This window comes from Nicotiana attenuata, unplaced genomic scaffold (genome assembly GCF_001879085.1).
Source record: "Nicotiana attenuata strain UT unplaced genomic scaffold, NIATTr2, whole genome shotgun sequence".
In the NCBI taxonomy this organism is placed as follows: Eukaryota; Viridiplantae; Streptophyta; class Magnoliopsida; order Solanales; family Solanaceae; genus Nicotiana; species Nicotiana attenuata.
The window spans coordinates 67,232-91,872 of NW_017671121.1; the positions used below are offsets into that span (position 1 = coordinate 67,232).

At 38.3% G+C, this 24,641-nt stretch overlaps 1 protein-coding gene across 1 annotated transcript; it reads right to left on the reverse strand.

The window, feature by feature from the left end:
• Positions 1-18,667: 18,667 nt before the first annotated feature.
• On the reverse strand, positions 18,668-21,152 carry LOC109206062 (homeobox-leucine zipper protein HAT4). Its single transcript, XM_019368830.1, has 4 exons — positions 20,819-21,152; positions 20,171-20,472; positions 19,986-20,065; positions 18,668-19,320 (listed from the first exon to the last, which is right to left on the reverse strand). Exons 1-4 carry the CDS (start codon positions 20,991-20,993, stop codon positions 19,017-19,019), a joined length of 861 nt encoding a protein of 286 aa, XP_019224375.1. The 5' UTR covers positions 20,994-21,152; the 3' UTR covers positions 18,668-19,016.
• Between the last annotated feature and the right edge of the window lie 3,489 nt (positions 21,153-24,641).

The window sequence follows — 24,641 nt, forward strand, 5'->3', positions numbered from 1 at the left end:
CTTGCATGAGGCTAAGCTTTGCCTCCCTATTTGCATAAGGCTAAGCATTGCCTTCTCTTTGCATGAGACTAAGCCTTGTCACAAATCTTGCATGAGGCTAAGCCCTGCCTCCTTATTTGCATAAGGCTAAGCACTGCTTTCTCGTGAGACTAAGCTTTGTCTCCCACTGCATAAGTGTTGCTCTATTCTAAACTTTGCATTATCTTCTTCTCTCGGGGCTAAGCTCTACCCCCAAACTCTGCACAAGACTAAGCTTTGTCTTGTTATTACCTTTGGTATCATGTCTCTGCACTTCATGGGCTGATGCATAGCCAACTTGTCCAAAGGCGTCATAGTCCAAAGGCATCATCCTCATGTCATGGCCTGAGGATCTCTCAATACTGCACATCACTATTCAAAGGCGTCATGGTTCAGAGGCACCATTTTCATGTCCCGAGAACATCATTTCATGGCCTGCAAATCCCCTATCTCATGACTCATGGCCCAGGACGTCATGGTTTAAGGGCGTCATCCTCTCTGTTCAAAGACAACCTTCATGGTCCAAAGGAAATTTGCATCATGTTTAAATTCTCGCAATAATGTATATACTCGCATGCATCGTGTTTTAAGTTTTGCAGGAAATCCAGGAGGTAACCGTTCTTCAAACAGGAGCAACACTCGCTCCGGTTTCTGGTCATACCTTGCTGTTATTGCGAGCGTAACCGATTCTCATCAATTTCTTGCCTTCACTCCATGACCGTTCAGATACCTGCCATGTGATACATCCGTCATGATTCAGATTCGCCTTCATAACTTCGCACAGATCTATCCAATACTATCCTTCTCAAAAAAAAACCTTTTTTGAAATAGACTACCATTCCTATTCCGTCGGCTTCATTCACCGGCGGGTCCAGAATTACACATGGCCTGATTCCTGTAAAACCAGGGATATGTAGGCAGCTCAGAGACCAGGGTGCGGCCGATATTCTTGAAACACCCCATTCGGTCAAAATCGGTCATCATTTCTTTACCCAAAAACTCTTTCATCCTTCCCAGGTAAAGAGGGGCAGCCGTTGATACCCGATTTTTTCCTCATATATTTCGAAATGCATATATACTTTCAAAACAATACATGTGCATCAATCAATATTTTTTCGTAATTTCTGCATTTTTAAAATATTTTAAATTAATTCATCCTAGCATTTTATTATGTAAATGATTACTAATTGCATCACAAAGGGTTTTAAAATAATTTCATTACTTAATTTTTTCATTTATATTTATATAAAGCTTTAATTATCTTATGCATAACCCTGTTTACATTTGTAGGCTATAATTGCAATAACTTTACAATAATAGCCCATATGTGCATAATTACTTTACTTTAAACGAAAATGATATTTTATATTTTTATAATACTAAGTAATTATTTTAAATCATTTTTATCATTTTATTAACTATTTTTATAAATTATTTATCAATTAATTGGGTATTTAACAAATGGCCCTTTAATTTTGTTAAATTCGGACCTTAGCCCAAATTGTTACCCCCAGCCCAATACCCTGACCCAATTTTATACCCGCCCAACCCCTCAAATCAAATCATGGCCGTTGATCTCTAAAAACCAACAGTCTAGGATCATTTTCCTTTTTTAATTACCCGTGACCCTCCAAACCCTACTCATTTTTCCAATTTCGCCGCCCCTTGAATCCCTCCTCCTCTCTTCTCTCTCAATCTCCCATCTCTTCACTCTCAAACCCTAGCCCGCCGTCACCTGAACCCCTTCGATCTATGAGGGTTCCCTTTGATTCTAGGCCACATCTGGCCTCCTATCTCTACTAGCAGTTCTATTTCCTTGTTGATTGATGGGATCTCGAAGAGATTCAACCCAGACCTGACTTCAACTCTTCATTTTTTTTCTCGATGAACCTGCCTATGTTCATCTCTATGTTTGTGAGTGTTGGTATCTTCGTGTTCATGGCTTCAAATATCTGGTTCAGACCAGATTTTTCTCACCTCTGTTTATTTTTTACATGACCTAACTATTCCTGGTTAAATCGTTCAGATCACCTTAGATCTAAAACAATTTGAGTTTGTTTGTCACTTTTCTTTTAGTATTCTGCTACTTTTCTTATTATTGTTGGTCGATTTTGTTTTTCCCTAAAAACTAGGGTTTCATCTTTTCAAATTTCTGCAAATACTTTAAAATGCCTAAAGGCTCAACTCCGGCCTTCTTCTTTACTGTTCGACTAGTTTCTTTGCTTAATGTTGCATCTATGTGCTTCTACATGCTTAAAGTTTTCCGTTATTCAATTATTTATCTCACTGATTTTGCCCGTTTATCTTGGTTCTGTTAAATAAACGGATTAATTGGTTTACTTGCTTAATTAGGGTTTGAAATTATATTGTTCTTTTTTAAATTTGGTATCTTTCTGAGATTTTTATTTATTCTTTCCTTATATGTGACTTATGATTGGTACTGCCTTCCTTAATTATGCTACTAGCCTGATTTCTGGGTTTGATTTGTTCTGACCAACCTATAAATGGTCTCTAACTTATTTCTTATCTTATTAAACCTCAATTATGTCCGCTGATTGATTTCGTATGAGATTTTCCCTAATTTAAGGGGTCTTTCCAGATCCTATCGTGTTAATTGATTGAGTTTAGCCTTAACTAACTAGTTGAATGATTTGCGTACCTTATTTGTGAACTCTTAATTTCCTTTACCTTATTTGTTCTACTCTGTTGAATGCTATATAACCTCACTATTCTGATTTTTTAAAAGACACGAACACACGCTCAGACTCAGACGTCTATACTTACAAGCACACACTGATACACACTTGCACACTTACACAATTTCAGTTTCTTTGAATGCTGCACTGTCTAGCTGGCTGAAAGCCAAGGCTAGACTTTTGGATTTCATTCATCTTCACCTTCCTGTTTGTTATCTCCTTAACTGGTATGCCTCAATTCTGTTATCATGCTCTCCGCTATATGCTATATAGTCAGTTCATTATGAGTTTCAACATGCTTCTGTTTGCTCTGTATTCCTGTTTATTACTCTCTCTTAACTAGCATGGCCTATTTCCTGTTTAACTTGCCATGTATTCTATGTTAGTGTGGATAGTACACTTGAGCATGTTCCTGTTTGATCCATGACACTTATTTACCTATTTCTCAACTATTATGCCCCAATTCCTGTCCTGTAATATGTGCTAATAATCTGCCTTAGCATGTTCTTGATCAATTCATGGTTTCTGTGTACTTCTTTCAAGAATAATGTGCTTTAGATTATTACTATCTTTTCTGTATGGCTATTTGATTAGCCATTTGACTTCACATTTTCCTATCTTTTAAATACATGTATATATGATTCCACTTAGTAATAGTTAATAGATTAAGTCAACTCCAGCAATGTAAAACCTTGTTTGTGACTATGTTCTGTCTATGATTCCAGTGTTCCTATTTTTGTTTAACTACTGGTGACTATACCTGAATCAATCTGCTGAAATATGATTTTGTTCCGTTTGCAACTTGTTTCTATTCACTTCTAAAAATAAACTATTTTTTCATAAAAATTATCCCCTACCCTTGTATACTGTTTTCCAACTCTTACTCTTAGTTATCTAGGGTCCTGCCACCCTAGTGTGAGCACTGCTTAGGGTCCATGAGACTCCTCTGAACTCAGACACACTGGGGTTGGCCTTCCAAACTCTTTGCAAAAACTGTTTCTTTAAAAAGGTTCTGGTGTGATTATTGCCCGGGGTCCCTAAGGCCCTAGGAAACTTTGACACACCAGAAGCCCATCTTGTGTATTATGCACTACCTGTGGACATCAGACTTGCTTGAAGGCCTGGCTTCCAGGTTGACATTGGGCCTGCCAAGGCTCCCTATGGTATAATGATTTCTCTTTCATTGTGTAATTTATTCATAATGGTCTGTAATAATGTACTAATCCTTGTAAAAAACAGATATGGGGTTATTAGTAAAGCTTGGGGGGTTTATTCTATATCTTTGCTTGAAACTCGGGTAGAAATCCTGCCTATAGGATTATTGCTGATTATGTAAGCATTATACTTGTTTAGAGATCATGTTTATAGGGCTTTCTAATTGGTTTGTTCTGTACTTCACTCGTATGCTAGAAATTATGATTCTTTGCATCAGAAATCATGTCCACAGGATCCATGCACATTTTATGCATTAGTAACCATGTCTATACGATCTTGACTGTTTGAATAACAATTTTTCCTAGCAATGTGCTTAAAGAATTCTACCTACGCATGATTAATAGAGATCCTGCCTATAGGAACTGAAGATCATCTAGATACCATGCCTATAGGAAATAAAATAATCAATTCTGCATATAGTTATCATGCCTATAGTAAATGCATATAAAATAAGTCTTGACACTTAGACATCATGCCTACAGGAAGTAATGTTCAAATATCAGTTTTGCGCTTAGATGTCATGCCTACAGGAAATAAGCGTAAAAACAGCTTCAGCATTTAGATATCATGCAAGTATAGAAGATCAGTTTATGTGTTTAGAAATAATGCTTACAATCAGTTTCAGCACTTAGAAAGCATGCCTGTAGGATCTAAAAGATAAAATCTACCTGTTAAAAGCAGTAACCGGTTTACAACTTAGATACCATGTCTATAAGGTTCTGCCCGGTTATCACTTAGGCAAGCCTGTAGGATAATTAAAATTTTGGGTCTAAAGCTTGTTTGACTTATGCCCGGATTCTGAGTATTAACGAAAATCAGTAGGCAACTAATTGGTACTCATCTGCACGCTTTGATAAACTGCTATATATTCTGTTTGTGTTCATTTAGATATCCTGCCTATAGGATCCTAAAATCATTTAAATTTGTTTGTTTGAACAGTGTGCATTTGTTTGTCTATTTGTGGAGGTTAACATGAGCCCACCTAATTGCTCCTTATGTGACAGTCCTACTTGACTTTTGTTTGTCACTTAGTTTTCTCCTTTTAAACAACATAGGTGAGTCTAGAACCGCCTTAAATAGAGGTCCTAAACACCTCCAGCGCCATAGGTAAGGGACGGGTAGTGCACGCATAAGGTACGTACCAGATGCTATTAGAACGCTTAGGTAATAATTGAAAAGGGGAGGGTAATTGGGTAGTAAAGGAAATGATGACCTGTGCGCTAATGCTATGTGTAGCACCCCAACTTGGGGACGATTACCAAGTATTGCACAGAAGTGATCCTATAGGCTAAAAAACCTGGGACCCACCCCCTTTACTCCTTGTTTTAAGAGTAATATCTATATTTTTAAATTGTTTATAAGACTAATTCGCTTAAATTGAGTTTGGCCGGGACCCACCGTTGTGGACCTCGAGGGGTGCCTAACACCTTCCCCTCAAGGTAATTTCGAGCCCTTACCCAATCTTTTGTAATGTAAACTAGTTCATGAGTTATCTATTCTAGGTGCCCTAATGCACCTTAATCCGTTAGATGGCGACTCTTCAAATCTCATACCCATTACCAAAAGGAAAGGAGTTGTCCTAAAATGTCAAAACCCGAAATCCGCGAGGAAAAAGGGGGCGCGACAAGGACGACTCGTCGTGCTCCGTATTTGAGAGCTAGATTTAGTCCTGCAATTACAGCCTCGTACACGGCCTCATTGTTAGTCATATCGGGGCACCGTATGGATTGGCCACTAACTTCGCCTATTGGGACCTCGAGTACAGTCCCAGTCTAGATCCTAACGCGTTGGACGCGCCATAGGTGAATAGGACCCCTAGGTCGTGTAACGTGGGAGAAGTACGAGAAGTTTCCTGCTCGACCTCGGGCATTATTTTGGCACTAAAATCGGTGACAAAGTCGGCGATAAAGTCGGCGAGTACCTGTGATCTTATTGTTGTTCGCGGCTAATATGTTATAACGTGCTCGCTCGATTCTATGGCCTACTTGGCCAATCTCCCCGACAGTTTGGGTTTTTGTAGGATGCTTCGTAGAGGGAAGGTCGTCATCACCGATACGGGGTGGCATTGAAAATAGGGTCTAAGCTTTCGTGAAGCTATAACCAATGCCAAGGCCAATTTTTCGAGGTGGAGGTATCTCGTTTCCGCGTCAACCAGGGTTTTGCTAATGTAATAGATTGGAGATTGCGTAATTTTGTTTTCACGGACCAATACTGTGCTTACTGCGACCTCTGATACGGCCAATTATACCAAGAGGCGTTCGCCGGGTTCTGCTTTGTCGAGTAGCGGGGGAGAGGATAAGTATGCCTTTAGTTCTCTTAAGGCCTCGATGCATTCTGAATTCCACTGGAGCCCGTTGTCCTTTTTGAGTACGTTGAAGAATTTGTGGCATCTGCCGGAGGATCGTGAGATGAACCTCAACAAGGTAGCTATACGACCTGTCAGCTTTTGTACCTGTTTCTTGCTGGTCAATACTTCAGGTATTCCCTCGATGGCTTTGATCTGGTCGGGGTTCACCTTGATGCCTCTTTGTGATACTAGAAAATCGAGGAACTTGCCCGAAGTTAGGCCGAAAGCACATTTCTCGAGGTTTAGCTTCATACCGTATTGCCTTAGTATACCGGAGGCTTCCTTCAGGTGGTCGATGTGGTCTTCCTTCCTTTTTGATTTGACCAACATGTCGTCTATACACTTCCATTGTTTTGTTGAGTTGGTCCTTGAACATCTTGGTGACCAGCCTTTGATAAGTCGCCCCTGCGTTTTTCAACCTGAGTGGCATGACTCTGTAACAGTACGTTACCTGATGAGTGATGAAAGTAGTCTTTTCCTAGTCTTCCTCCTCCATGAGGATTTGGTTGTAACCTGAGTATGCGTCCAAAAAGCTCAACAACTCATTCCGTGCCATTGCGGCGATGAATTGATCGATGTGAGGCAACGGAAAGGAGTCTTTCGGGAAAGCTTTGTTTAGGTCTGTGAAATCCACGCACATCCGCCACTACCATTTTTCTTTTTCACCATGACTACGTTGGCGACCCATTGGGGGTATTCCGATTCTCGGATGGAGCCGTTAGCGAGTAGTTTATCCACCTCATCGCTGACGGCTTCGTTGATTGCGGCGTTGAATTTTCTTCTTACTTGTCGTACTAGAGCGTAGAGGGGATCGACGTTCAACTTGTATGTGGCAACGTCTTTCGGGATACCTGACATATATGCGTGGGAAAAAGCAAACAGATCGGCGTTGTTAATTAAAAACTTATGAAATTTACCTGGCTCGGAGAGTTTGTGGCCTATGTAAGCCCTTTTACTGTTGTCGCTGCTGTCTAGTTGGACGGGGTCGATGTCTTCTACCATTGACCCTGCGGCTTCCACGACGTCGGGGTCCTTGATAACGTCTTTTTGTTCGTTGAGTTCGGACCACGACTTTGGTAATTGTTATGCTTCTGAGTATGTTCCCTTTAGCTGTTGAGTATATGTACAATCTTGGGCGATGCGGTAGCATTCTTGGGCTGTGCGCTGTTTACCTCGGATGCTGAATATCCCCCATGGAGTAGGGAACTTGATTACTTGATACAAGCTTGACGGGATGGCTCTCATGGCGTATATCCATGGTCGTCCTATGATGGCGTTGTAAGTTGTGTCCTTGTTCATGACATGGAACGTTGTTTCTAGGGTGATGCCCCAGGCCAGAACGGGCAACGTTATTTCTCCCGAGGTTCGCTCGACCGCATTGTTAAAACCTGTTAGTGTTATGCAGCGTGGTACTATCTTGTCCTCGAGTCGCATTTGTGCGAGAACTCAAGGGTGAATAATACACGCACCGTTTCCGTCGTCTACCATTATGCTTTTTACATCAGTACCTAAAATACGTAAAGTAATGACAAGAGCATCGAAGTGAGGAAAAGTCAAACAGTTGGTATCTGATTTATTGAAGATGATACTTTCTCCGAGGTCATCATATCGAAATTGGCTCTTCCTCGGTCGCTCATCAGCTCCCTTAGGTGCCCTTGGTGGAGCATGTTCACTACTTCTTTCCGTAGGGCTATGCAGTCCTCGGTTTTGTGACCTCGCTTCTGATTAAATTCACAGAGGACGTTCGACTTTCGGGTACTTGGGTCGGACGTCATCTTTTGTGGCCACTTCACCTCGGACCGAGCTTTTCTAGTGCGTACACTATTTCTGAAGGGGAAACACAAAAATTATGAGCAGACAAGAGTGGAGGCATAGCTCTTTCGTTTCGCTGAGTCCCTGTATGCGGCCTGGACGGTCCTTCCGCATGGCGAAGAGATGGTGGGATGGTTGTTCTGACATGGGGTTGATGCATGTCTCGGTTAAGGCGTGGACCTGACTGGTCTCTTCGACCGTCATTACGACGGTCTTTCCTCGGCTCTATTTGCACCGACGTTAACTGTTGGATTGGGCCGTTAAGGTCATCCTCGTCTGCTCTCACCTCGGCGCAGTAGGCGTTGTGAATTTCTTCCCAAGTGGTGGGAGGATATTTTATGAGCCTGCTTAATAATTATCTTGTCGCTCTCGACCCATTCCTGTTCAACCCATTTTGGAAAGCTGCCACCGCCATCCCTTCCGATACATTTGGTAAGCTCATTCTTACTCTGTTAAACCGAGCTAGGAAGTCCGTGAGTTCCTCGCCAAGCAATTGCCTAACGGCGAATATATCATTCACCCTGGCTTCCGCCATCTTAGCCCCAGCGTGGGCGGTGACGAACTTGTCGGCCATTTCTTCGAACGTTGTTATAGAGCGTCCTTGTAATTGTGAGTACCAGGTTAAGGCTCACCCCGTTAAGGTCTCGCCAAACTTTTTTAGCAACACTGATGGTACTTGCTCTTTTGAGAGGTCGTTGCCCTTTACTGCTGTAACATAATGAATGATGTGATCTTTGGGATCTGTCGTGCCGTCATATATCTTCAGATACGGTGGCATCCTGAAGGTTTTGGGTATGGAATGTGGGGCCGCCTCCTCTCTATATGGTTGTTTGACGAACCGGCCGACGTCCCGTTTTGGTAGCAATTTCGGGGGATGCTCCCTCATTTGGTCGCGAAGAGCTTTATTCTCGTTCTCTAATTATTCTATTTTCTTTTGGATGGCGACAAGTGCATCGTTACCTGCATCAACTGTGGTGTGAGTGTTACCTGTTAGGGGAGTGGGTTGCTTGCCGGCGGTTGCTGTGATATCCACTTGTATGACGTTTCTATTCGCCCGTTGAACGAGTTTGTCGAGTATGTCGCTTAGAGTGCTTGTCAGCCACATCTCCAGTAGTTTTTTGATTGCTAGCGGCGCTTCTTTAGTTGTGGATGTGGAGGCTCTCCTTTCACGTGAAGCGGTTACACTTCCATGAGGGGGAGGTGAGTCGCTTCGCCTGGGTGTAGCACTCGGCGTCGTGTTCTCCTCGCCTTCTCTGTCTACCTCGTTGATGGTGTTCAAGAGGTTGGTAGTGACGTCTACTACTGCTTTCAGTCTTTCATCTCCTTTTCCTGCCATTGTTAGTTCGTGCAAACGAGGAAAAGGTGGATGATGTTGTTGTGTTTTTTTTTATCTAGAAAGAACTAAATTTAAGACGGCGCCAAATTGTTTGATCAAAAAGTGTGAAGTTTTTCATTAAACTAATTAATGAGGAAATAGAGGGTGAATTCTATTTAGATATAATAAATTCTAGATAAAAAATTTAGACAGATCCTTGGATGAGGTTGTGTTTAAGAGTAATAAAGATCAGGCACGTGTTCAATGATTGTCAATGAATGTTATAATAAGAACATGCAATAAATGCAGATAATGGCAATAAATGTAATAAAGAGGAATTTATCACCCAAATGTTAGATGGTTTGGGTGATTCTTCTTCCTGAGAGCAACGTGGGATAATGATCAATGAAGATGGATAAGGAATCTTTGGATCTTGTAAACAAAGAGTGAACGACGGGTGTAGAGCTATAGAATGAGAAAATCTCACTTTATACCCATTAATTCCAAACTATTTACCCTTTAATGCCCATGCCCAAACTATTTACTACTCCTACCCATGGCCCCCAAACTATTTACCCACACTTCTTCTTCCTCATTTTACCCACGTACATTCTACGACCTTCAACTGATTCTAACTCAACACCTTCTTCTTTTTCTTCAATTTCCTCTTCTTCTTCGGCTGACAATGCAACTTCTTCTTCGTCATCATCTTGGAAAACCTCAACTCCATCAGACACAGAAGCACAAGTGCTCAAAACGATTGAAGAGCGATAAAGAGAAGAAATGGGGAAATGGGCTTTGAGTTTTGTTGAGTTTATCTTGAAGTTGAAGTGAGTATTATAAGTACTTAAGGAAAGATGATCTACTGAGAATTTAGGCTTTTGAGTGAAGAAATACAGTGAAGAAGTAGATGCTGTAGCAGCAATAGAGAAGCAAGAACCTGACATTTTTTGTACCGAAGAACCAGTTCGGGGTGATGCTTCCATGGTCCTACCATTGTTGGGCTTGAAGCTCAATTTTATTTTTGAAGATTTCTTGTTTGATTCAAAGTGGGTGCTGTTAAATATTGCTACGGTATACAATATGATGTAGGAGTATATAGCTATACTGCAACACTATACTATTATAGTTTACAAAACAGTATATCGCTACAGTATACTAATATACTATAGGAGTATATAGTTATACTGCAACAGTATACTATTATAGTATACAATATATTGTTATGGTATACTGTAATAATATGCAAGATACTGTAACAATATGATGCAATAGTATACAATATACTATAATAGTATACTTATTACCCGTAAATTCATTTGTCTTTTCCCTTTTAATTTGTTTTAGCTTTTACCCAAGCGTGAGGGGCAAACTGAAAATGCAAAAAAAAAAAATAAATTATAGTATGCTATATGATGTAATGGTATACTCTTACAATTAGGTCCTTTTAGAATTTTAATTTTTTTTTTTTGACAACTGATATTATTTCAGTTTGATAATTGAATTAAATTTTTTTAACTCATTGTATACCCTGTTGATATAGCTATATATACTATACCGGTATCATATGTTAGTTAATATTTTTTTGATTGTATTAGCTACATTTATTTGGTACACAATTTGATTTTTCCTTAGTAATAATATTAAAAAAAAAAGAATAATAAAAAATAGTGAAAACAGTAAATGAAATTAGATTATGAAGAGAAAAAGAATATAAAAAACAGAAGTTAAATAAAATTAGAAAAGGAAAAAAGAAAAAAAAATAAGAAGAAAACGAGAAAAAAAAAAGGAGAAAAGAAAAAAAAAGAAAAGAAGTATAGAAATAAAAAAGAATTGGAGAATAAAGAAAAAATTCCCCACAAAATCTACTATGGGTAGAAAATATAATTAGTTTATGGGTAGGAAAACAAATGGTAGACAAGGGTAAATAGTTTTATTTTTGTGGGTAACTGTGTCAAAACCCCCTATAGAATCAGTGAACAAGACAAGCCTTTTTGTATATTCTCTGTAGTCAACCCTTTACAAGTGCTCTTATCAAAAAGTGAAGATCCCCTTTTTGTTCTTTATCTCTTCCTATTTATATGCGTTATCCTCAAGGAACCCTAAAAAATACAACATAGAGAATATCCAATGGAATATTCCTTATATCTATTGCAAACTATCCTAGCGTTGCTTCTTTCCCCCCTTTTGCTTGACCTCGGCAATAATCCTTCTTAAGACAACTCCTTGCTATTGTACCGTGGCCGGCTCTATCCTCGACCATATTTTATTTGCAGTTATCAAGCCGTCCAAATTTAGATTAATACAAATAGCACTAGTACAAATTACGTACCGTAATACCCAATCAAAAAGCACTTAAAATTGATTAAAATTGATTTCAAAGACAAAGAAAATACCGAATAAATATATTCTCTGTACAAGACATTTCCCATCACATTGAATTGAAAGAATTAGCGAAGCTATAGATGGGTCGTTGGGCCAGTTGGAACACACTATCTTGGCCCATGATGTTTTAAGATTATTTTTGGCCCATTAAAAGCGACAACACGACATCTCCCTATTGTACACACTTCCTTTACACATATACATTTTGATTACTATATAAACATTAAAATATTCTTTATTTTTATTCTTTTGGAACAAGAATGAAACAGGAACATGGGAATGATAGAAAGAAATTAAAAAAACTAGTAGCATCATTACTCAATTTAAAAATAAGCGCCTTAGTAATAAATTTTATTGGATAAGCGCTTTAGTAAAAAAAGCTTTATTGGTTAATCTTAGTCCTGCTTATTGTTTCGCCTGTCACAAATATTTTGGAGAAAAAGCGAACATGTGAATATTAGAGGAAGATAACAGTTTTAAAAAATATCATTTGTGAAATTAGAAGTTAGAACTATGACCACCAAAGGATATGGTGCAGTGGATGGGACTGCTCCTCCCTTAACCAGAGGTCTCGAGCCATGGGTATGTTAAAATCCTTGGTAGGGAGTCCTTCCTCCCGAAAGGGGCCCTACACGGCTCGAATTCGGATATAGTTGGGCTCCAATACGGATACCGAATACCGGGTGGACAACCAAAAAAAAAAAAGTCAGAACTATGCATTTTGGTACACCACCTTTAATTGGTTATCTCAATCCAATATATAGACTAGATTATTAACTTTAGTTATCGCCTATTTTATAGACTAGATTAACATAGGGAAACTTACACAAATGTCTTAAATCGGTCTCAACTTACCAACCTTTAGCCATTAGTCATAGACTTACAAAACTAGCCTACCACATAAAAAATTTGAAAAACCAAATAATTAAGGCTCTTTCTCTCAAAGAATCACATCCAAAAGTCTCCCTCCATATTTTTAAGCATGATTAGCAACATTAGATGCAAGACGGAAAAAAGAATTCATGGATGAAATAGCAAATAAGGTGATGAAGTGCAAAAAAAAATACAATACTCCAAAATTCTAAGCAAAAAAGAAACTTTTTCGATGGGTATAGTTGGAATTCATTGAAAACATATAGATAAGTCAATATGCATATTTGAGGTAAATTGGAGGTGGTTTGGACTGGTTTTCTATCAAAATTCGTAATTAAATCGAGTTCAATAAATCCTTCTGCGACACATGTATCAAACATGTATCATGCATGTATCTCACACACAGGTATACATGAATATACATGTGATACACAGTTGATAAAATATGATACATATGTGATACGCAAATGATATCAGTGTGACACATGTATCATTTTTTCATGTTCAGTTTCTACTTTGAATTTTCAATTCAAACCACCTCAAAACTTCACCAAATCATCCCAAAGGTGAGATTCAAGCTCTTAAGATGTACCAAATCTGTTCTAATAACACCTACTTAATTGAAAACAAAAAAATTGACCTTTTTTTGATACATATAGCTAATTGGCTAATATTAGTAATATTTTATGAGTTGGCCAATTTTTATAATGAGCTACTCATAGTTTGACATAGCTGGTAATTTCCCATTAACAAAGCTGGTTTAAAATTGAAGTTACCTATTATTAGCCCAACTAAAGGTTATAATGAAAAGAAAAAAAATACTACCTGCTTACCTCGAAAATACGAGTAACAACTAAATTTGATTTGCGGTTTTAAAGATACGTGATTTAGTTCAATACCAATTAATAATCAAGAAGTATCAAGTAGAAATGAAAGAGAAAAGCGAGTCAAACCAATGTTACTCAGCAGCAGTGACCTCGAGCTCAGGGACCTCGAGGTAGGCTTGGTATAATAAGAACTGTTAAATAATAAAAGCAAAGTAAGAACAATAGAGCTAAAGACAATGCTGATGAACATTAGGCGAAAAGGGTAGAGAGTATATTCTTTTCTCAATGATAAGATGATCTTGCAAATGATTGAGGTCTCCTTTGTATAGTAAGGGAACCCTAAATAAGGAATATTCCTATTCATGGTAGGGAATATTCTTGATACAGCTGTCTAACCGCCTAGTACGAAATCGTACAATCCTATTCCGGAATTTGCGCCATGATCACGGGAACATGGCAGGAATCTAGCTCATTCTGTTACAAACTCATAATGGTACAGTCTCGGAGTTGGTCGTACACGATTCCGGTGTTCCTCGAGCACTTATGTCTTCGAGCCTCTTAAACCTTCGAGCCTGAGCTCGGCTCCGATGTCCCTCTAGCACTTAGATCCTCGGGCATTGCACTCTCTCTTCGAGCTCGAGTTTGGTTCATCGAACTCGAACTCGACCTTGCCTGAACTCGGGCTTAAGCTACCCCTCGAGCCCGGGAAATCGAGCATACCTGATTTCGACCGTATACAGATAGTCCCCGCGTTTCTTCGTGTGTAATGACAAGAAACGAATTAAATCCTTGATCTTTACCCGGACTTATCATGATACCATCGCCGTGATGCAGGTGATAAAGGAAACAGAAGCTTCGAAGCTGGCCTTTCCCGAGGTGAACTCCGAAAACTCTACTGAATTTGGCGGTGGATAAGATTTTGAGGATGAAGACACTTCTAGCGATAAGGATTGTGGTGCTTAGGCTTCATGCTTTCCGTAACCTTTTGCCTTTATTTTGAGATTGATCGACAATAAGTACTGCCCTCGAACGTTTCTGACCAACGGACCAAGAATGACCATTTGGACATGAATTTTAAGTAGCTCTTATGCTTAATAGTCGATTTGCTTGATCTTGAGGTAAAATTAGCCTCTTTGATTTAAGGATAGTCCCCGAGTGAGAGTTTTCTCGAACTCGGGTTAAGATAACCCGTGCGCTGTATGGTCGAGTGAGGATTTGCTCGAACTCGAAGTAAAGTTATCCCTTAGGCTTTATAGATAGTCCTCGAGTGAGAGTTTGCTTGAACTCGAGTTAAGATAGCCCGTGGGCTGTATAGTCGAGTGAGGATTTTCTCAAACTCAGGTAGCCCTTGGGCTTAGTAGTCGAGTGGGTACCTGGTCGAACTTAGCCCTTAGCTTTTTTATATTGGCCCTTAGTCTCTTTTGGATGGCCCTTAGGCTCTTTATATATCGGCCCTTAGGCTCTTTAAGTCGGGTTCGACGTATCGGAACCTTATTAGTAACTTGTTTGTGTAATGATAACCGAATACCTCTTGAGGTTTTTTCGTAGGCTGAAATTATCGAAGCCTTTAAATTATTCGAGGGCTGATTTTATCGAAGCCCTTTTTACTTTTGTCGAGGGTAGCCGAGTTTAACCGGTTTTTTGAAGTATTTGAAGGCCTTTAATTTATGGCGGAAGTCGGACGTCTTCGAGCCGCATTATTTCGGCCGTAGCCTTTTCATGACCGTAGTCTTTAATATGGTCGTAGCCATTTAATATGGCCGTAGCCTTCGAGTATGTCTTTTGGACTTGTTTCCCGATAACATTTCGAACTTGTTCAAAATATCAATCCCCGAATGTGATGTCCTTGGCCCGCATATCGGGGGTGCCTCTTGAGGTCTTATTGTTTCTCGGGTGGGTAGTCCCCGAGCGTTCGAGATATGCTTCCGTTTAGGTTAAGATAGCCTTTGGGCTTTCGTATCTGTTACGGATTTCGGGTGTCTCCAATCCGCGTTAATCTGGTCGTAGCCTTTGTAGTCCGGAACTTTCCCTTTGGGCTTATCTTCCGTTTCACTTCGAGCTTGCCCGGAATGTCAGTCCCCGGGTAGGGTGGCCGTGGCCCGTAAAGTCAAGGATTGCCTTTAAGGTCTTATGGTCTCGAAATGTTAGCAGTTTGATTCCGTTTTCTTTTGGGACGGAAGTCCTCGAGCATGGGGTCGGTTGTTCGAAATTCCTTCGTGGTCGGCCCTTAAGCATGTTTACACGATAGATCAAGAGTATAAAATATGAAATTTCTCTAAAAGCATGAGATATCAAGGAAAAATACTTCTCTCAATGGATGATTATACATGAGCGCATGTTTGGTGTTTGGGGCTCGAGTAACCTATATGGGTACTGTTCGTTTGACCGTTTGACCCTTATAACATTTTCCTATCGAGGCCCCGTCGTCAGGGAGTAATTTCTTTGTAACAAAGTGGACATTCGAGGGTAATGCCTCCCAGATCTCGAGGCTTATCTCACGGAACCTCTGATACCATTGAACTGCCCTAAGCCAGCACGAACAATGATTGCCTCATTAAAAACCCTGCCGAAAAAACCCTTTTAGGATAAACTCCGGTCTAAGGGAAAAAGAGTGCAACGCGTGCTTGAAGACACATAGCTTCCTGTTGATCCTCACTGATAACCTGCAAGCGTTAGTCGAAAAAATAAAAAAGGTGGAGCCGTACCTTTATTCAGATTTTGGATATTCGATGTGATTTTCCTCGGCGTCGAGCCCCCGTGAATTTTGACCTCGATCATTTCGTGCGAAGCTCCGCCCAGATCCGATGCTCCTACAATTTTCGTTGTACGGTTTATGTCGATCTTTACTCAATCTCGGCTCTCGATCAATGTCCCTTTTGACCCTATCCACGGGCCTGTTGGAATAAACGGACCCCGAAGGAATCCCCAGTAGATTATCCTCGACCCTAATCTTCGACTGATGCCGATTGTGCACGTCGGCCCAAGTGACAGCCGGATACTCGATTAAAATTTGCTTCAACTGCCGCGAAGCTATAGAACTTCGAGTATTGAGACCTTAAGCGAAAGCTTATACAGCCCAGTCATCGGTGACCGGAGGTTAATCCATTCTCTCCTCTTGGAATCGAGATACGAATTTCCTGAGTATCTCGTTGTTTTTCTGCCTTAACTTTAAAATGTTCGACTTTTTTGTTGCAATTTTAATGGCTCCGGCGTGTGCTTTTACAAAAGAATCTGTAAGCATAGCAAACGAATCAATAGAATTAGGGGGTAAGTTATGATACCATATTAAGCCACCCTTCGATAGAGTCTCCCCGAACTTCTTCAGCAGTACAGACTCGTTTATGTCGTCTTCCAAGTTGTTTCCCTTCTATGGCGCATGTGTAAGAAGTAACGTGTTCATTTGGGTCAGAGGTTCCGATGTATTTAGCTATATCGGGCATACTGAACTTCTTTGGATGGGCTGCGGAGCCGCACTCAGAGGGAACGGCCTTTGTACGAATATCTTGGCATCCAATCCCTTCGAGATCGGGGAAGCTCCCGGTATTTGATCGACACGGGAGTTATAAGTCTCCACTTTTTTGTCATTATCCTCAATCCACTTTTCCCCAGACTCTATCCTCTTGGTGAGATCTTCGAGCATTCTTATAATAGTGGAGTCAGTCCCCGAGCCGTTTTCATTTGACCTTTCTGGCGTTGGCTCAGCACGTCGATTGTTTTCATGTTCAGCTACAGTCGGAGTTTTATTTTGACTTTGAAGTTGAGCGATGGCGATTTGCTGAGCCTGCAGCATCTCCGATATCACTTGGAGGCTAACTCCCCCATCTCCTATTCCCGGAGTTCCTTGGTCCCCCGGTCGGTCTTCCCTGCGTACACTCCCTTCGGGGTTTGTGTCTAAGTTGGTGTTTACAGCAGTACGAGAACCAACATCAACTGGTTCCATGTTTGGCACCTCCTCAGGCTTTACCGGTGGAACACCGACCCCTACATTATTGTTTTCACCAAGACCTTCGTTGTCATGAACAGGTGCGTTTTGTGAGCTAGACATGTTTCAGCTTGAGAGTCAAAAATTCTTGACAAGAAAAAGTGTAAAAATAACGTGTGTAATAAAAATCAGTAAAGAAATAGTCACTATTATCTTCAAGCCCACGGTGGGCGCTAAACTGTTTACTTGGAAAATACGAGTAACAATTAAATTTGATTTGTGGTTTTAAAGATACGTGATTTAGTTCAATACCAATTAATAATCAAGAAGTATGAAGTAGAAATGAAAGAGAAAAGTGAGTCAAACCAATGTTACTCAGCAGCAGTGACCTCGAGCTCAGGGACCTCGAGGTAGGCTTAGTATAATAAGAACAGTTAAATAATAAATGCAAAGTAAGAACAATAGAGCTAAAAGACAATGTTGATAAACAGTAGGCGAAAAAGGTAGAGAGTATATTCTTTTCTCAGTGATAAGATGATCTTGCAAATGGTTGAGGTACCCTTTATATAATAAGGGGACCTTAAATAAGGAATATTCCTATTCACATTCTTGATACAGCTGTCTAACCGCCTAGTACGAAATCGGATAATCCTATTCCGTGATTTGCGCCATGATCACGGGAACGTGGCAGGAATCTAGCTCATTCTGTTACAAATTCATAACGGTACTGTCTCGGAGTTGGTCGTACTCGGTTTCGGTATTCCTCGAGCACTTATGTCTTCGAGCCTCTTATTCTACCTTCGAGCCTAAGCTCGACTCCGATGTCCCTCTAGCACTTAGATCCTCGGGCATTGCACTCTGTCTTCGAGCTCGAATTTGGTTCATCGAACTCGAACTCGACCTTACCTGAACTCGGACTTAAGCTACCCCTCGAGCCCGACAAAATGGGCATACCTAATTTCGACCGTATACACTACCATGCCACAATAGTATCTACGTTGTTCAATACAATGTTTACCTATTCAACCAAACATGTCACTAAATTAACAATTAGTGATTATTTTATAGCAAATGACTAGACATTGACGAGAACAAACAACAGCTTCACGAAGCAAGAAGCAATTAACCAACAAAACCCAGAAAATGGGGAACCGAAAACCAATAAATATTGTTTCCTGTACATGTTTTGTCTCCTTGCTTTATAATCTAGCCTCTAAGTAATAATCAATTGTATTGAATGAGCAAACATTTCAAAAGTAAATGATTAGAAGATAGACTTTTCAATTATAGAGTAACAAAATTCTATTCATTTCTTTACATCTAAAAGTTGTGGGGAAGGAAACCATTAGTACTAAAGAGAGTAAAAACACTAACCCTAATTTTTGTCAATACAAGAAAAAGGATAGGGTCAATAATAGAAACCAGAGATTCTTTGACCCACAAAATCCTTCATTTTCAACAACCATATCATAGACCTATATTCATATTTTCACATACAAACATTATAAGTAGTACTCTATTACAGTTTGTCATCCCATATTTTTCCACAAGAGGGGTCTTGATGAGTGTCCATTTTGACCAAATTGCCCTTGTATGGATAGTAAACTCAAGATCTTGGGTGAAGGGATTTTGGAGTATTGGCCCAAAGGTTAAATGGCATGGGCCTATGTTGGGCCGGGCCCACATGTGTAGATGTGGGACCAGATGAGCTTTGTGGGCCCGCGACACGCTCACATGAAGGGCACATGGTAAGGGTGGTAGGAGGAGTCATTTGCATGTAGAATTGAGGTGAAAGCTTAAGTGCCCTCAACTCTTGAACTTCCTTCTGCAATCTCCTGTTTTCCTCTGTCAAATTCTCACAACATCTCTTCAAAAATTCACAGTCAACTTCTGTTTGCTTCAACTTTGTCCTGTTCATCAATTTTAGCATCAAACCCATTAGTCAATAGTTCAATCTTCATTTTAAAAAAACAATGTATTTAAAATGATTTTAACTTATATTAATGATTTGCTAGTGTAAAAAAATTCTTAACCGTGTATATATTGCAGCTAATCTAAGCCGATGGTCTAATAAAAATAGGCTCTCTACCTTTAACAAGTAGGCGTAAGGTCTAATAAAACAGTCTGTGTACACACTACCTCCCCATACTCGTGTGTTAAATAAGTGGCTTCTATTGTTGTTGTATGTATGGGAGCTAAACTCCAAATGAATTAGCAGGTTGCCTGCTTTTATTTGTAATTTTTTTGTTCCAATGCATATGAACAGTTGCTCATAGATATAGTATATTTTAGTGATCTATTAGTGTAAATATAGCACGTTATCTACTGTATTTTAAGTTATGAACAGTGAATTTATCAATTACTGTAACAATACTTTTAATGTTAAGTTAAACTCCAACCATGTTTTGACACTTCTAGAATCCGTTCAAAAAGATCTATAAAAGACAAACATAAAGGATTGAGATGGTCATTATTCATTATTGCTATCATTTTCAATATCATTATGATCATTTTTCTTATGAAAGTGGAGTAAAATCCCAGAAATACCCTAGAAAGAAAACAAAAAATATCTCACCTTGCCCTCCTGTTCTGAAACCAGACCTCTACTTGCCTAGGTCTCAATCCCAGTCTTTTAGCCAAAGCCAGCTTTTGTTTCTGCAAAAACCAAAGTACACAGACCATAAGTCAAATCTATATACCAAACAAAATGTCGAAAATACCCCTGAAAACTCACATTATTACAAAAAAATTAATACTTACAGGATTGAGAGTGTTGTGTTCTTTGAAAGTCTCCTCAAGAACAGCAGATTGGTCTTTTGAAAGCCGAAGTTTCTTTCTAGAAGTTTCTCCATCTTCTTCATCAGAAGCTCTTTCCATTTCATGCTCCTCACAGTTATTTGTCTCTCTTTCGCTTCTCTTATTTCCACTCACACTCGAAATGGTGCTGTTAGGTGATGATACGCCGGCTTCTTCATCGGCGTCCGCCGTCGCCGGCAGCCGGTTCACGTCTATTCCCTTCAGAAATGTCCTCGTCTCCACTCTGCATGTCTCCGAGTTCCGATCTGTAAATCAGTACGAGTTTAAGTTCCATGCACAGAATTAATAAAAAATATTTACAGAACCAAATCATTGGTAACTACTATACTATTTAAACTTCAATGATCATAATTTTTTTTTATATATTATTGAAAAAATCTAACACCCTTTAAAGAATGAGACCTTTTAATAGACAAAACGGGGCTCATTTTTGTCTTCAACTTTTTTATTAAAAGGGTAGATAAAAAGGAGAAAATGTTTAAAGAAAGGTGAGAATTTAACCAGATCTGAAGATTATAGGAAGAAAAGATGAGATTTGAGAAAACATGCATAGATCAAGAGTAAAGAAGTATAGAAAAACAAATATTTTACCTGAAGAAGGGAAAGAATCAGTCCAAGAAGTTTTGTGAAAGAGATTAAAAGGTGAAGATGAAGGGATGAGATTAAGCTGATGATGCAAAGGATTATTGGTTGTAGTACTATTCTTGTTATTATCTGGAAAACTGAGGCTAAGACTCAACCCCAAATCTTCTTTCTCAACCATCATTTTCTTTTCTTTTCAAATCCTTGTGATTTGTGTTTAATTTTTCTTCAATTGTTTCTTGAGAAATGAGGATTTTCAGGGTTTCAGATGAGAATTAATGGGAGATATTGAGAGAGAGAGAGAGAGAGAAGAAGAACTTTGTATTTGTAGTGATATGAGTAGGAAGTGCAAATGAAGGTCTTATATAGAAAGGATACAATGCAATTTTTGCCCTTTTACTTTTATTTTTCAATTATTTGGAAAAAAAAGTACTACTCTATGGGGAGTGGGTTTTGCACAAAGGGTCAATGATGAGAAGAAGTGTGAGGGGGTAGCCAATTATCACAAATCATAGCTTTTGCCTCCTCTAAATTATTACCACCATTTTCTATATATGGTCCTTTCTTAAAGGGACCCATTTCCTTCTTCCAATAAACCCTTTTTTCACTATTGTGGTAAATGTGAAATGAGCTGGAATTGTGATAGAGTAATTTTTTTTTCCACAATGACATATAATTACATTAAATTATAGGAGTTTCGAATGATTGTATTTGTGCTTCCGTTTGAAAAACTTATTTGTTCAGAAAATTTATTAGTTTTAGAAAAAAATTGAAAAAAAAATAATTCATGTTTCAAAAATTGATTTGGGCCAGTTTTTGGATAATTTTTTTTTCTTTCACTCATAAGATTTCAAATTTTTTTAAGTAAAATACATGTCCAAATATTATTTCAAAAGAAATTTTTAAATACAACCAAATATATGTCTAAACGCTAGCTATAACTAAATATTCCTTTTTTTAGGCTTGTTCAAAGAAAAATAATTTTTTTTATAGTTTTTTACTTTAGACTTTTTATATTATTATTATGACATAATTTTATTCGTTGAAATATCATGATGCATTTAAAAATCAAAATTTTCAAAAACCATTTTCAGAAGCCTTTTTCTTACTACTTCTGTTATTCATGATTGTGGCAATATGAAGTGCAAATTATTATTGGTGGGGTGGGATGAAATAGGCTCACTTCAGTTTAATCAGCTTTATATGTGCGAGTGAATATTGGTTATTAGATTGGTGGATAGGAAAAAAGCTAAATGCGAAAGGAACTGGGATTATGATGAGGAAAGAATAAGTATTCTACATGAAATTATAGTATCAAAGAATTATGATTAAGTGTAATATATTAAGATAAAAGTTAATATGAATTATGTGTTAATAAAAACACATACTATCCATTAATTAATTCATACTGAGTGCAATTAAAGTTTTTTTCTTACGATTAATTGCCATAGCTGATTATAGTAATATAAAATGAAGTGACTTTAGGCTTGGCTTTGGAAGTTAGCTTAGCTAGTTAAGCTGCATGGAGTTCTACTTTTTATTTATGATCCTCTTGCATTTGACCGTTGACTGCTCTCTAACAAAACCATTCAATGGAATGGGTTGTTCGCACTTCTTTTCATCCATCTTTTCATTTTTTTGTTCTTTTTCTCTTCTTTTCTTTTTCTGTGACCTGAGTAAAGGGACTTTTCTGCTAAAAGGAAAATTAATCGACTTTATGGAGGTCTTATTAGTTATGGGCACGAAGTATTTCATATCTAAATACGTAGGATTTGGAAAAAAGACGATACCCTCAAGGGTATAATGTACGCAGTCTATATCCTAATATATACGAGTATAAATGATTGCTTCTACGGTTCGAACTCGTTACTTATAGATCATACGGAGATAATTTATCTAAGGCGATCCCCGTCCGACTTCTTATTAGTTATGGTATAAAATTCTTGTTCTACGTCACATGCTAGTGCTTCCTTTTTTCTTTCGAGTGCAACTTGTTTTTGTTTAACAAAGAAAATAAAATAATACTATTCCTTTGGAAACTCAGAAGTTTTTTCCAGAAGTTTTGTGCTGGAATATTGCCATATACTTTCTCTGTTTTTTCACTCGACCTTCTTCTGCATATATATATATATATATATATATATATATATATATATATATATATATATATATATATATATATATATATATATATCAAGCTGCAAAAGTAATGTCCTCCATTCTTTTACCATGCAGTTTCCCTACTTCTGTTTTATTTTTAGTTAAAACTGCATATAGTGTAATTTTTGAACTTATATTCAAATATTGTACTAATATTTAGGTATTCTTGAATATGTGTGCGTACAAAAAGGTAAGCAAGTTGCACTATACAGCATTATATTACATTGACTGAATTGAATACAAATTTCTTCATTCTACACCCAAAGAAAATAGTTGGTCATGAATCACGACTAATGATACTAGAATTCAAACTTCAATTTTACAAATTCAAATTTCAGAGAACCAAGTCACGTCCATATTAGACTTTCTGTATTACCTTGTTAACTGTTTCTGAAAAAAATGAAAAATAAACAACTTGACTGCATTCTTGTCGATAATAATTAATACATATACTTATCAACTCTTCTTTCTGTTCCATTTTTAAATGTAATTTTTAATTGAAGAGTTGCAAATAATAGTTCTTTGTATAGTTTTTAAATATTTAAATTTCTTTAAAATATTGAGTTAATTTAATTTAATTTAATTTAGCTTCAAAGATTAATTAAATTGTCTCTCCAAAAGGAAAAGAATACTACCTAGCTAAATTTTGACGAAGAAAATATAAGTTTTATAGAAGTGCCTAAAATCCATTGAAGCATTAAGAAGAGAAGTGATATGTCTAATAAGTTTAGCTATTAAATTTATCCGTCGCTAATTTTTGTTTTCGCAGTAGTTGTTAGATATTTGCCAAAATTTTCTTACCATATTTGGTTTTCCTATCTCTTGAAGGAAAATGGCAATATAATTACCTTAATTGGGTTTCCTTTTTGTAAAAGGAAATTATAAATCTCCAATATTTGGCTAGTCCTTTTTCTTGTAGGAAAAAGTTTGGACTTCTATAAATTGAGGATCCTTCCTTCTCATTCAGTAGCATCCACAGTGTAGCCGTAGGGGGCTTGAGAGTCCTATTTAGGGGGAGAACTTTACGGGACAAGTTTTAGTTTGTCACTTGTGTTTGCCTCTTCGTGAGGTTGTTCTCTTGATATTTTGTACTCACTTTTTATTATAGTGGATTGCTCATCTCCGCCGTGGACGTAGGTCAGTTGACCGAACCACGTTAAATATTTGTGTCTCTTTTGGTATATTTCTCTTTTGTTGTCTGATATATCGTCGTTCGAGTTTGCTTTGCTAGCTTCCGCATGACACCTGATTTTTTCGGTCCTAACAAGTGGTATCAGAGTCCTTGGTTATATTATCCGGGTTGTTTCGGAATGGAGGCGAATATGAGCAAGATGGTATGTTTAAATGGGAGAAATTATAATGTCTGGAGAAGCAAGATTAAAGACTTGTTGTTCGTGAAGAAGATGCATCTACCCGTTTTTTCAGCTCATAAACCCGAGAGTATATCCGATGAAGATTGGGATTCGAGCACTAAAGAGTATGTGGATATATACGGCAATGGGTTGAAGATAATGTTCGCAACCATATTGTGAACGAGATACATGCGAGATCATTGTGGGAAAAGCTAGAGACTCTTTATGCTTCAAAAACCGGAAACAACAAATTGTTTCTGCTAAAGCAATTGATGACCTTTAAATACAAGGAAAGCAGCCCTATCCTTGATCACATAAAT